Here is a 13,844-nt window from a genome sequence, read left to right as displayed (position 1 = left end):
TCGCACCTCATTAACCATACTATTAAAAAGGTATGTGGCAAAATGAAACTGAATGCTTAATAAATGACACTGTATGACATCATATACTCTAGCGCTTAAATCCAGCTGCTTCCCATGGCCTGCTCTGGCTGAGGGCTGAGTTGATGGTGGATGGGGAGGCTGATGCAATAAATGTCTGTGTGGGTTCCCAGAGGGTGTAAAGGATGATAAAACAATGCACCAGTCCATGTCTCTGTCTCTGGTAAAAACAGATTCATCTTGGACGCGAGGCTCATTTGAAAACAGCCTGTGTTGGTCTTTGCAGCTGCCTGAGGAATGCATGGAGGCTGCCCAGGCCAGAGCATTATACTCTAATTTGTGCGTGTCTCCCAAGGAAAACGATGATAGCTCTTTATTTCATTTCTGGCTGTTGGGAAACGATGACTCATACTAGACTCATACATCAGTCATACATCAGTAACTGGTTTTACCACTGATGCATCTGTGAGTGTATGAGTTTTACATACTGTGTGTGTGAAATTGGCATTACAAGTATGCTCAATTAACTTTACAAAACCATGACAAGATGCCAAGTTTGTCTGTGTGTCTGTTCTATGATCCATCTGTGGTTGTCTGATGATGCTGACATGGTTATTTTCTGCAGGTCTATGAGGTGTTCAGTGTGATCCGGGATCTGGGAGCCATCGCTCAGGTCCATGCTGAGAACGGAGACATCGTGGCTGAGGTAAGACCTGGGGCTAACAATACACCATTTACTGGACTATAAAACCCTATTTGCTACACCTAACACCGGACAATTTTAAAATATGCCTGTTCTTTTCCGTTCAGGAGCAGCGTCGTATTCTGGAGCAGGGCATCACTGGACCTGAGGGACACGTCTTGAGCCGTCCTGAAGAGGTAGGATGCATCAGCATTTTACTTCCTACCTCTTTCTGTTTTTATCTTCCCTTTTTGTTTCCCAAATGTGTCCTTGCAAGGTCACCTTGACCTCTGAACCCTGGGTGTCTATTTCAGGTGGAGGCGGAGGCTGTCAACCGCTCTGTGACAGTAGCCAATCAGACTAATTGTCCCCTCTACATCACCAAGGTGATGAGCAAGAGTGCTGCTGATGTCATCGCTCAGGCCAGGAAGAAGGGTGAGACACTGTTTCTAGGATGTTTGCTAGAATACAAACATACAGAAAGATGAAGGGAAGATGCACACATGTGAACCAAAAGAAGGGAGAGGCACCATATTGTTTGCGTCAATAACATAATTTAAATCTGTAATCACATCATGTTTCTGATTGGCCTTGGAGGCACTGTTGTGTACGGGGAGCCAATCACTGCCAGCCTGGGCACAGACGGCTCACACTATTGGAGCAAGAACTGGGCCAAGGCCGCCGCCTTCATCACATCCCCGCCCCTCAGCCCAGACCCGACCACGCCCGACTATCTCAGCTCCCTGCTCTCCTGGTGAGAGCACTAACTCAATGCCTTGACACTACCAAGCCTGTGTCTTCTGTCTGGGTTGTCCGTTTCGTCTTACATTGATTGTTTAAAAAAATCTCAGACGAGGCCTTTTGCCTCTTGCCAGGCCGTCATTGTAAATAACAACGTGTTCTTAGTTGACGTGCCTGGTTGAATAAAGGTTCAATAAAAACAAAAGTGGATTGGACTATGAGGACAAATACCCATATTCATGAAGTAAAGTGTTATCATGGTAACAATATCAAGTAGGACAATCATCCCAATCTGACCCCAGGTGTCACAGTCTGTTTGCTCCCCTCAATGTCTCCTCTCCCACCCTAATCTCTTTCACTGTGCCCTCCTCTCCAGTGGGGACCTGCAGGTGACTGGCAGTGCCCACTGCACCTTCAGCACTGCCCAGCGTGCCGTGGGCAAAGACGACTTCACCCTCATCCCTGAGGGTACCAACGGCACCGAGGAGAGAATGTCCCTCATCTGGGACAAGTGTGTGGTGAGAGATGAATACATACTATATACTATACAATACAGTCACATATTCTCACATACGGTACTTAGAGTGGAACATACTGACATGTAGATATAGTGTACAGTATGTGTATTTGTATTTGTTCACATTTTTACCTTTACACACTCACATGTCCTAACAACACAAAGTTAACTGCCTGGTCTCTGTTTTCACCTGGCCCATCCAGGTGACAGGTAAAATGGATGAGAACCAGTTTGTGGCGGTCACCAGCACCAACGCTGCTAAGATCTTCAACCTGTACCCCCGTAAGGGCCGCATCGCTGTGGGCTCTGACGCTGACCTGGTACTCTGGGACCCAGATGTCATCAAGATCATCTCAGCCAAGAGCCACAACTCGGTCAGCCAGTCACACACTACGCACAAATACTGTACAGTCAGAAAGGCACAATCTACTGTATATCCAGCCATATGGTATTACATGTTACCACAGATTGATCTTTGGGAAAATGCCCAAAAATAAATGGTTCATCTTTAAACATTGAAGTGAACATAATAGGTTAAATTGTAATAGTTCTATGAAACGACTCTCCATATTGGTCTTTTTATGGTCATCTTACTCCTGACCACGTATGATTGGTTGGGTTCCCCAGCACTAGGGCGTGGGCCTTATGTTGACTCAGGGGAGTGATGTCATCCCCAAACTCTGCCAGAGTACTGAAACATCTCATTTCTGATTGTTAGCAGGCAAGTCACACTGTTTGTGTGTGTGTGTGTGTGTGTGTGTGCCTGTGTGTGTGTCTGTATGTGCCAGTCTGTATGCATATGTGTTTTTGATATCTAATTGCTCTAGCTCTCTATGTTCTATGGTTTATTTATTTCTGTTTGGTCAGGAAATAGACTCATTTAAATGTGGAAAATTGGTCATTCAGAGAGAGTGGTGTGTTCGTCCGTGTGAGGTGGGATGTCCAGCCTCCGTGTGACCTCATGCTGTTTCTAAGCCCTGTGAAGCCCACCAGATTGCCTAGTCAGCCAGTAGCTTTTTTGAGGTCACACTGGTCACACTGCACACTGCTCTCCACTGCACACACCCTGTTGTAACTGCCTTGTAACACTCTGCTCCTCGCTGCCTGGCTTAATCAATGGTCTGTTGTCTGGAGAGACTCAAATCTCACCAGCACATCAATGATGCTCTCTCCAGAAGGGTTTTCAATTGCCATTTATCTAACCATTGAAAAACACATAGGGAACTGTTAATGATTTGAACATTGGCCCACTATAAAACAACTGCTCCACTGGCACACTAGTACCACACTAGTACTGAACACCAATCAACTCACACAAATCACAAGAGGCTGATTGATATATGGAAATATTGGTCAGATTGAAAAAAATGATATACCATATTTCCTCTCCTCCTTTCTCCCCCTATCGCTCTTCCAGAATGTGGAGTATAACATATTTGAGGGCGTGGAGGTGCGTGGCGCACCCCTGGTGGTGATCAGCCAGGGTAAGATGGTCCTGGAGGAGGGGAACCTCCACACCACTGAGGGGTGCGGCCGCTTCGTGGGCCGGAAGCCCTTCTCCGACTACGTCTACAAGAGGATAAGGGCTCGCAGCAGGGTACAGCACTGTTATGGAACTGTGTCATTCTGGGCTGTGTTGTGCATTTTTCTCTTTTATTACCAGCTTGAGTGTTACTGATGTAACTAGGGGAGTGGGTTACAGTCTTTGTTGATACCCTGTATTATGTTACATTGTTTGCTGACAAGCTGGATGTTGCATTCCACTATCCGTAGGTTTAGGTTGTTTGATCTTGACTCTTTATTCTGCCTCTTCCTTGTTTTCCAGCTGGCTGAGCTGAGGGGAGTTCCCCGAGGCCTCTATGACGGGCCTGTCTGTGAGGTGTCACTCACACCCAAAACTATGACTCCTGCCTCTTCTGCCAAGACCTCTCCAGCCAAGCAGGCAGCAGCTGGTGCCCAGCCTGTCCGCAACCTGCACCAGTCAGGGTTCAGCCTATCTGGTGAGGAACACTTGGGTGGATCGATCTCATTAGAGATACAGTATCTGTCATTATTTCTCAATCAATCAAACGATTTTGTGAAGCCCTTTTGATGTCAGCAAAGTGCTTATACAGAAACCCAGCCTAAAACCCCAAACAGCAAGCAATGCAGATATACAAGCACGGTGAAAGAAACCTAGAGAGGAACCAGGCTCTGAGGGGCGGCCAGTCCTCTTCTGGCTGTGCCGGGTGGAGATTATAAGAGTACATCGCCATTAAGGCCAGATCATTCTTCAAGATGTTCAAACGTTCATAGATGACCAGCAGTGTCATATAATAGTTGCGCACTATTATAGCTTTGATGATAAACTTTTTCATAACAATGAAAATCCAGTGATATTGACATCCTCCTCCTCTTCTGTATTTGTAGGTGCTCAAGTTGATGACAACCTTCCTCGACGTAACACCCAGCGCATCGTGGCGCCACCCGGTGGCAGGGCCAACATCACCAACCTGGGTTAACAACTCCTATTGGCCACCAGGGGAAATGAGGGCTTGAGGGGAGGGGCATCAGGGACTAGGGGCCATTCCACCAGGAGGCAAACCCTCTAGCTACAGTGCCTGACCAAATCTCCCCTCCTCAATCTCTCAACCCCTCTCACGCTCCCTACATCTTTCCCCGACTCTTTCCCCCCCAACCCCCAAATGCCCCACCCTAGAGGAGACACATAAAAATGATTTGCCTCATTTGAAGAAAAAAAATGAAAAAACAACACTCCTAATATGAGCACTTTGGACTGTATTATTTAGTGTTTTATACTGTACTTTCTACCTGCCATGTATCATTCAGTTTAGTTTTTTATTTTCATGTTATAATAGAGGGCTGAAGTGAGACTAGACTGAGCAGTTTTAACACGGCCAGAAGGTCAAGACGGTGCTTGTTGCATTTGCATAGAGGAAGTGCTTTCCGTCCCTCTTTTCTAATTTTGGAAGTATGGTGAATGAAGTATGGAGTCACAAGGGCAGCATGTTGTACTTGTGTTTTACCTTCAGATAATAGACGGGTTGGTTGTTTAGTAACAAAACCGACGTGTGTGCAACTATTAGGCAAAACAGACAGTGTTGGCTTAAACTATTGACAACATGTAAACTCTATTTAGTCTCCAAATGTTTATTGAAAACATAAATACATTTGCACAATGAGCATTTGTCTCTCAAATACATTGTTACAGTTGTAAGGTTAGCTAGCTAGCGAATTTGAGCCATATTAGCCATAGACATGACATCAGTCAAAACACCTTGAAACAAGACATGGTGTCAATATCAAGATTCAACGAGCTGAAACGAGCCACCTACAATTCCCTACATGGCAGCTTCCTGTCATTGTTGCTCGCTATTGGTCCGTTCAGAATCATAACAACGCACGCCTTCCGGCCACATTGATGCGGGCGCATAACTTTCGTTACGTTGTCGGCCAACCCGTCTACGGGCACATTAGATTAGTTGCGCTAAAATTGTGTAGTGAACATGGGGATGCTAATATGCCTTCCTCAATTGATATGTTCACTGTCTGTGTCTGCTTTGTCTTTGTTCTCTACTGTTTATACAGCTTCGCCCTCCAGTGTGATTTTCATCTCCCACACTGTTCAGATCAGTTCAGCACTGGCTATGATCAACGCCATTTATTGACTTGTTGCTATAAGGAAAATGATTATGAGACTGTAAAACCGTCCATTGTTATCGTTTGAAAATCACTGCACGCTGGTAGTAAGCTGTCCACGTCCCCAGGCTACGCGATGATACATGAGATTAGTATAAGTCAAACCACTGTAGTGTTGAAAACCTAAGAGGAACTTGTCACTGGTGCTCACCTCATGTCATCCCACCCGTAGCTTTGTTAGATTCTAGATGAAATGAAAAAAACATGCCCCATATTTGAAAGCTGCTTGTGAAGCGGGGAAAGTCCAGTATAGTAGGAGAAGGAGTTCGCGGGTGGTGAATAGAAAGCTGTCTCCCTGGGAGAGGCCATTATGGAACTTCCATGAGAGGAGATGTGACTCAAAGTTAGGATGTTGGGAGGAGTGTAGCCGGGTGGAAGGGAAGGAAGAAAGATGTTGGTGAGAATACTAGGGAATGCCCAATTTCTCATCGCCCCATTCAATTCAGCCTCTTAGCAAGATGGTGCCACACTCCTTGTACTCAGCTACGCTGTAGTACAGTATGTGTCCACTGCCCACATACCTGGCTCGAAGGGTATTGTGACCACTCACTGTTATGGGATCTTTAAGATCCATAGACCATTTAATTGACAGTGTTGCAGGTAATCACATGTATTGGTCACATACACATATTTAGCAGATGTTATTGCGGGTGTAGTGAAATGCTTGTAAGATAGCATCCTCCCACTGTTCTAGAATGTCCCAGTACCAACCAGTGCATTTAGAAGACTCACGGTCTTTTCTATTCATCCACTCCATTTCCCTTTTAACTCTTTATGTGCCTGAACCCATAGAATTTGTACTGATAGTTTGATTTGTTATTATTCTTATTGTGGTAAGAGAAGGATGTAAGATAAAAATGTAAAATAGCCAGTGTTAACCGATACAAAGGTGCCAGATTTTGTTCTTTGGTATTCCACTGGTAGTGCTCCTGTAAAAAAAAATCTATGCTTAATATGTTGAAAATGTTTGAATGTTTTAGGGTTTTTAACCGTACTTGTTTCTGCTATTTAGTGTCATTCTGTACTTAGTGGCCTAAGGCTGAACACTATTCATTTGAGCTTGAAAGTAGACATGGAGTATTGTATTTCTAACTAGTATGCAGTGTTATGTTGTGAGGGTCTGGGCGCACACACACACACACACACACACGCACACAGGTCTCAGTGCACCACTCCTTTGGGCCCAGACCTGGAGTGACAGTAATGGTCCTTCACTCTCACTCGTTTTGCACGGTCTGGTTTTCATTAAGGCAAAGCAGTCCTCCAGCTGTTTTTCTTCCTTCACTCGCATGTCGGTGAGATCTTGGCCTAAAAGTTGCCATTCTGCAGTCTTCGCCTTTTCCTCTCCATGACTTAATACAGAGCAAAACACTCACTCACACTGTTATGCACACACAGACACACGCACTGTTATGCACACACAGACACACACACTGTTATGCACACACAGACACACACTGTTATGCACACACAGACACACAGACACTGTTATGCACACACAGACACACACACTGACACACACACACACACTGTTATGCACACACAGACACACACACTGTTATGCACACACAGACACACACACTGTTATGCACACACAGACACACACACTGTTATGCACACACAGACACACACACTGTTATGCACACACAGACACACACACTGTTATGCACACACAGACACACACACTTGCACGCATGCACTCACGGAACAAGTGGTGTCTGTATGTCCTTCCAGCACATTGGAACTTTGGTTTTCATGGCCGTGTTAAGGTCTCGTAGGAAGCTCTTAAAAGGTCGTCTCTTTCAGGGTAGTAACAGTATCCGTGTTTATGGAATCCATAGCAGGGAAATGAAATGTTGACACTTCAGTGTCACTGCCTACAGGGAATGAGATGAGACAGGGATGAGAGGGAAGGTGGTGTTGAGCTGTCTGCTTGTTAGTGTTCAATCACTCAGGTGGCAGCGTTCAGGCCACTCCAGTGCTTATACTCCAACAAAACTGTCAAATCTCCCATGTGAGATGAGGGCTAGGACAAGTCTTCGTCCTCACATGTGTAGAGTACATGGCTGAGCAAAACATCTCTTTAGTCTACATTTACCTCATCTCTTCTTCTATCATTCTCATTGAGATATTATGGTCATCATGATTATGATTTTGATTATTATTATCATGATTATTGTTGTCATTATTATTTTTACTATGATCACTAACAATATTTAAAATCGTTGATTCTCCAGATGTTGTTCTCGATCCAATGAAAAACCCTATCCGGTGTATTGGCATCTTTTCAGCATGAGTCTCCTAGTTGCTTGCTTAGTGTTGGAATGCATATCTCTCAAACAGAAGGTGACGCAGGGTTAAAATTATTCATCCCTCTATTCCCATAGACTGGACTTTTTTTCACTCTGATTTGGGGGAGGGGGGGAAAGAGGGGGCTGCCGAAGCACAAATACATTTTGGCAGCCAGACGTACATGAGTCCTCCTGAGACTAAAAGTATGTCTTCGCTTGATTCCACCCCGCTCTTCCTCTCTCTCTGGCTCTTCCATTGTTGCCACATTGCCTTGACCATGAGGCCCTCCAGGCCTCACTTTTTGTTTGTCATGGCAACGCTTGTCAGATCGTAAGTTACCCATAGCAACCCGTCCAGACCTGGCGCTATTAGAATAACATAGTGCCCGTGGCAGACTAGCTGTATGGAAGCCATGCAGACTATAGAACTCCCTCCTCTCTCTCACACACACACACATACACACACCCTCACACTTGTTTTCTTCTCTACCCTTCTTTTCTAAAAATGAACTGTTGCTGCAGACTTCACCCAGTTTCAGTGTGTCACCATTTGTATATAAGCTTATGGCTAGTTGGGTGGCATCGACATGCTTCTTCTGACCCATGATTCGTGGGCCCTGAATTGTGTCATTGAGAGGGCGCCACAAGCTTCACATGATAGCAATTACCCAGAACTCCTCTACAAGGCCACATATATCTACCCTCTAGGCACACACTGGTTGAATCCACGTTGTTTCTATGTAATTTCAATAAAATGATCCTGAACCAACGTGGAATAGATGTCTGTGCCCAGTGGTTACCATGCACCCAGCGCTGTCTGCAGCTGTGGTGGAGCACAATGCCTAAAGCATTGACTCAGATATTATAAACCAGCTGCCAACGCCGGCCTCGCCATCGTGTCCCCTCCATATACACACACACACATGAAAGCATACACATAGACACACACAATCCTCCTTCTCGCTCTGTCTGCTTGGATATTTTTCTATGCTACGCTAATATGTGATGTAAGCGAAACGCAGATTGAGAGAAGAGCTTTAGGTTTGAGGTTGCTAATGCTGTTAAAATCCCACCTGCACCCCTGTCCTCCCCCCTCCACCTAACACCCTTCCCATTGTGAAAGTAACTGTGTGATGGTGTTTGTCTTGATGGCTGTGGGGTTTTGAGGATGCTTGTTCTCTATGGAAAGTGTCAAATCCCATGGATGGTGATGCAAAAACAATGATTTCAAAGAATTAAAGGATAAAACAAAACAAAGCTCAGCCTCTGGCATTTTGTGTGTGTGATAGTGAATGTTGTCTTTTGACCTTGGGAGGTAGAATGAATTAAAGGATAAAACAAAACAAAGCTCAGCCTCTGGCATTTTGTGTGTGTGATAGTGAATGTTGTCTTTTGACCTTGGGAGGTAGAATGGGTTCCCTCCATCCTCTCCTCACCTGTGGTAATATCAGTTTGTTTCATGGTCACATCACATGGCCACTGATCATGTTTCATAGGAACATTTGATTTGGCAGTGTTTAAGTTTAGCCCTAGTGCTCTGTGTATTAAGGTTACTGAGAATATCAATGTTTTTGAGTAGGAAATATAGATACATATGAATATTAAGGCTAGACATACAAATCAGTCAAACAATTCCAAACAATTCCACTCTAAATTACATACAGAAAAATGACTGAATTGTCAATACTCTTCAATGGTGCCTCTACTTATTCCGCTCATGTACTGTAGGCTACTGTACAACTCTAGAAATCCCCACAGGAACAACGGGCAGCTCAGTCCTGTGAGCGCAAGTACACTCTCATGACACAAGATGGCAGTATGTCCCCTGTATTGCACCAGCAGAGATTAGCATTAAAGGTTTTAATGGTACCTTTGCGCCAGTCAGCAATTAATAGCTAAACTGTCTGTGATAGATGCCAAGTAGAGATAGGCCTACAGTTTTCAACTGTGTCTATCTATCGTGTTGTTTTGTGTCTTAGCGTATCATTTCATTTAGCATTTTTGTTGGATAATTTAGGAGTTTACCCTTTCCATAGGGTTTCCAAACCACGGGACTGTGTGAGTATTAACTAATGCTCATTGTCTCACTTCAAATGGCATCATTCCTAGTACGCAAGGCTCGTCCCTCAACCGACCTGTCTTGTTTCCACTAGTTACCACAGCCACAAAGTCAAAATTGGCTATGTATTGTGAAAATTCATGAACAAAAATGTGCTTTCTGGTCTTAATTTAAGGTTTGGAATAGGCATAAGTTTCGCAGCGTGGTTAAGGTTATGGTTAGGTTTAAAATTGGATTTAAGAAGAGACTTGGCTTACGTCCGACGGCAAGTTTTACAGTTCATCAAGGGGATAGGAAGCGGGCTCTCAAGGACAAAGGCAGTGGGGTCTGCTCCCCCGAAGGTCAATGTCTGTGCCAATGCAGAAATCTAATTAGCATGATAACAAAATCCACATAAAAATCTGTCAGTTAAAGCTCGAGATTTCAGGTTGTTTTTGTATTGGATGCGTCTCAATCCACCACGTCTGCCTATGTAACACTTCTGCATCTGCGGTGAAAGGTGACAGAGCTAGAGTGATGTTTGTCAGACCATGAGACATCTCGGAAATAGGTCATCTGTAGTGTCTGAACGGTTTGGCCTAAAAAATATTATGAACCACCTATGGAAAAATGAGACTCAGGAAAACGATGCTGATCTCCGTTCTTCTCTACAACCCCAAGCCTCTTGAGCGGATCTGCCAACTTCTGTCTGTAGAGGCCAGACAGTTTGGGCAACAGACTAATATGACCCCTCTGTGGAAAGATGAGACCCGCACGAACATGCACATGTTGGTTGTTTTGCTCTAGAACTCATCTGAAGGTAACCCGGTAACAGTTATAATAATTTAGTTTTTTTTTAAACATTTTTTTAACTTGGCAAGTCAGTTTTTATTTAATTGTAAATGTTTATTTAACCTTTATTTAACCCTCCTGTTGTGTTTCGGTCAAATTGGACGCACACACACACACACACACACACACACACACACACACACACACACACACACACACACACACACACACACACACACACACACACACACACACACACACACACCTCACTCCCCTTCTTGTCTTCCATGGCAACCCCCACGGGAACCTTTCCACAATAGAATCTTTCCCCCACGGGAACCACACCTGTTAGCATTCTCACAAACAACATTGTTTCAATAATATATAGAACTTTTCTCGCAGCTCTGGTATATAAAGCTTTTTTGAGGCCTTGCTCACAATTCATTCTGTGGCAGCACAATGACTAAACAATATACTGTATGTGAGGCTCTTGATCATGACACTGGTGAGGAGGAGAGGTCGTCGTCAACAAGGCAAGCTGGCAGCGATCAGAGAGGTTTTGTACAAGTGTTTGGAGCGCCTTTTGATAAAGTTGACAAAAAGATCTAACACAACATTAGGTGATAATATATGTATTATTATGGATTTATAATCAGCCATAATGGGGCAGTTATTTTGGACCGAGAACACAGAATGAATTAAATTGAAATGAATACAGCAGGAGGGTTAACTAGGCAAATCAGTTAAGAACAAATTCTTCTTTACAATGACGGCCTACCAAAAGGCAAAAGGCCTCCTGCGGGGACCGGGGCCTGGGCTATTTTTTTTTACAATAAATACAATATCAATAGAAGATAAAAACACACATCACAACAAGAGAGACAACACAACACCACATAAAGAGAAACCAAAGACAACAACATAGCAAGGCAGAAAGTCATGACAACACAGCATAGCAACATCATGGTAGCAATACAACATGATAGCAGCACAAACATGGTACAAACATTACTGGGCACAGACAACAGCACAAAGGGAAAGAAGGTAGAGACAACAGTACATCACACAAAGCAGCCACAACTGTCAATAAGAGTGTCCATGATTGAGTCTTTGAATCAGGAGATGTAGATAAAACTGTCCAGTTTGAGTGTTTGTTGCAGCTCGTTTCAGTCGCTACCTGCAGCGAACTGAAAATAGGAGTGACCCCCAAGGATGTGTGTGCTTTGGGGACGTTTAACAGAATGTGACTGGCAAAACCGGTGTTGTATGTGAAGGACGAGGGCTGCAGCATACTGGACCCTATTCCAACTAAACTACTGAAAGTGCTGCTTCCTGTGCTTGGCCCTCCTATGTTGAACATAATAAACAGCTCTCTATCCACCGGATGTGTACCAAACCCACTAAAAGTGGCAGTAATAAAGCCTCTCTTGAAAAACCAAACCTTGACCCAGAAAATATAAAAAACTATCAGCCTATATTGAATCTCCCATTCCTCTCAAAAAGATTAGAAAAAGCTGTTGCGCAGCAACTCATTGCCTTCCTGAAGACAAACAACGTGTACGAAACGCTTCAGTCTGGCTTTAGACCCCATCATAGCACTGAGACTGCACTTGTGAAGATGGTAAATTAGCTTTTAATGGTGTCAGACCAAGGCTCTGCATCTGTCCTTGTGCTCCTAGACCTATGTGCTGCTTTTGATACCATTGACCATTGTCCGTGTAGACCATTGGTCTACATGGACAAGTTCTGGCCTGGTTTAGATCTTATCTGTCAGAAAGATATCAGTTTGTCTCTGTAGATGGTTTGTCATCTGACAAATCAACTGTAAATTTCAGTGTTGCTCAAGGCTCCGTTTAAGGACCACTGACCTCTTGGTGTTGTCATTCGGAAACATAATGTTAACTTTCACTGCTATGCGGATGCCACACAGCTGTACATTTCGATGAAACAGGGTGATTTGAATCCCCAAAATTGCCCTCCCTGGAAGCCTGTGTTTCAGACATAAGGAAGTGGATGGCGGCAAAGGTTCTACTTTTAAACTCGGACAAAACAGAGATGCTAGTTCTAGGTCCCAAGAAACAGAGAAATCTTCTGTTGAATCTGACAATTAATCTTGATGGTTGTATAGTCGTCTCAAATAAAATTGTGAAGGACCTCGGCATGACTCTGGACACTGTTCTCTCTTTTGACAAACATATCTAGACTGTTTCAAGGACAGATTTTTTTTCCATCTACGTAACACTGCAAAAATCTGAAAATTCCGGTCCAGGAATGATGCAGAAAAATTAATTATTTAACCCTCCATCCCCACTGTCACACCCTGACCATAGTTTGCTTTGTATGTTTCTATGTTTTGTTTGGTCAAGGTGTGATCTGAGTGGGCATTCTATGTTGTGTGTCTAGTTTGTCTGTTTCTGTGTTTGGCCTGTTATGGTTCTCAATCAGAGGCAGGTGTTAGTCATTGTCTCTGATTGGGAACCATATTTAGGTAGCCTGTTTGGTGTTAGGTTTTGTGGGTGATTGTTCCTGTCTTTGTGTTTGTTACACCAGATGGGGCTGTTTTCGGTTTTTTCACGGTTTCTTGTTTTTTGTATATTGTTCTTTTTTCATCTTTATTAAAGATGTATCACAATAACCACACTGCGTTTTGGTCCACCTCTCCTTCAACAGAAGAATCCCGTTACACCCACAGTGAAGCATGGTGGTGGCAGCATCATGCTGAGGGGATGTTTTTCACCGACAGGGACTGGGACACTGGTCAGAATTGAAGGAATGATGGATGGCGCTAAATACAGGGAAATTCTTGAGGGAAACCTGTTTCAGTCTTCTTGAGATTTGAGACTGGGATGGAGGTTCACCTTCCAGCAGGACAATGACCCTAAGCATACTGTTAAAGCAACACTTGAGTGATTTAAGGGGAAACATTTAAACGTCTTGGAATGGCCTAGTCAAAGCCCAGACCTCAATCAATTGAGAATATGTGGTATGTCTTGAAGATTGCTGTACACCAGCGTAACCCATCCAACTTGAAGGAGCTGGAGCAGTTACACCTGGAAGAGAATTGAG

General features: G+C 44.0%; 1 protein-coding gene across 3 annotated transcripts in view; it reads left to right on the top strand.

The window, feature by feature from the left end:
* Positions 1-5,141, top strand: part of LOC112231057 (dihydropyrimidinase-related protein 2) — a 20,124-nt gene extending 14,983 nt beyond the window's left edge. For all 3 annotated transcript variants that reach the window (XM_042311382.1, XM_042311381.1, XM_042311383.1), the window contains 9 exons: positions 644-724; positions 829-897; positions 1,015-1,135; positions 1,298-1,454; positions 1,818-1,959; positions 2,162-2,332; positions 3,376-3,555; positions 3,784-3,958; positions 4,368-5,141. In XM_042311382.1, the coding sequence (XP_042167316.1) occupies positions 644-724; positions 829-897; positions 1,015-1,135; positions 1,298-1,454; positions 1,818-1,959; positions 2,162-2,332; positions 3,376-3,555; positions 3,784-3,958; positions 4,368-4,459 (1,188 nt within the window). In that variant the 3' untranslated portion in view covers positions 4,460-5,141. The remainder of the gene's footprint in view (positions 1-643; positions 725-828; positions 898-1,014; positions 1,136-1,297; positions 1,455-1,817; positions 1,960-2,161; positions 2,333-3,375; positions 3,556-3,783; positions 3,959-4,367) is intronic.
* The last annotated feature ends 8,703 nt before the right edge of the window (positions 5,142-13,844 follow it).

Source organism: Oncorhynchus tshawytscha, linkage group LG33 (assembly GCF_018296145.1).
Source record: "Oncorhynchus tshawytscha isolate Ot180627B linkage group LG33, Otsh_v2.0, whole genome shotgun sequence".
In the NCBI taxonomy this organism is placed as follows: domain Eukaryota; kingdom Metazoa; phylum Chordata; class Actinopteri; order Salmoniformes; family Salmonidae; genus Oncorhynchus; species Oncorhynchus tshawytscha.
This window is presented reverse-complemented; position numbering and strand designations above follow the sequence as displayed.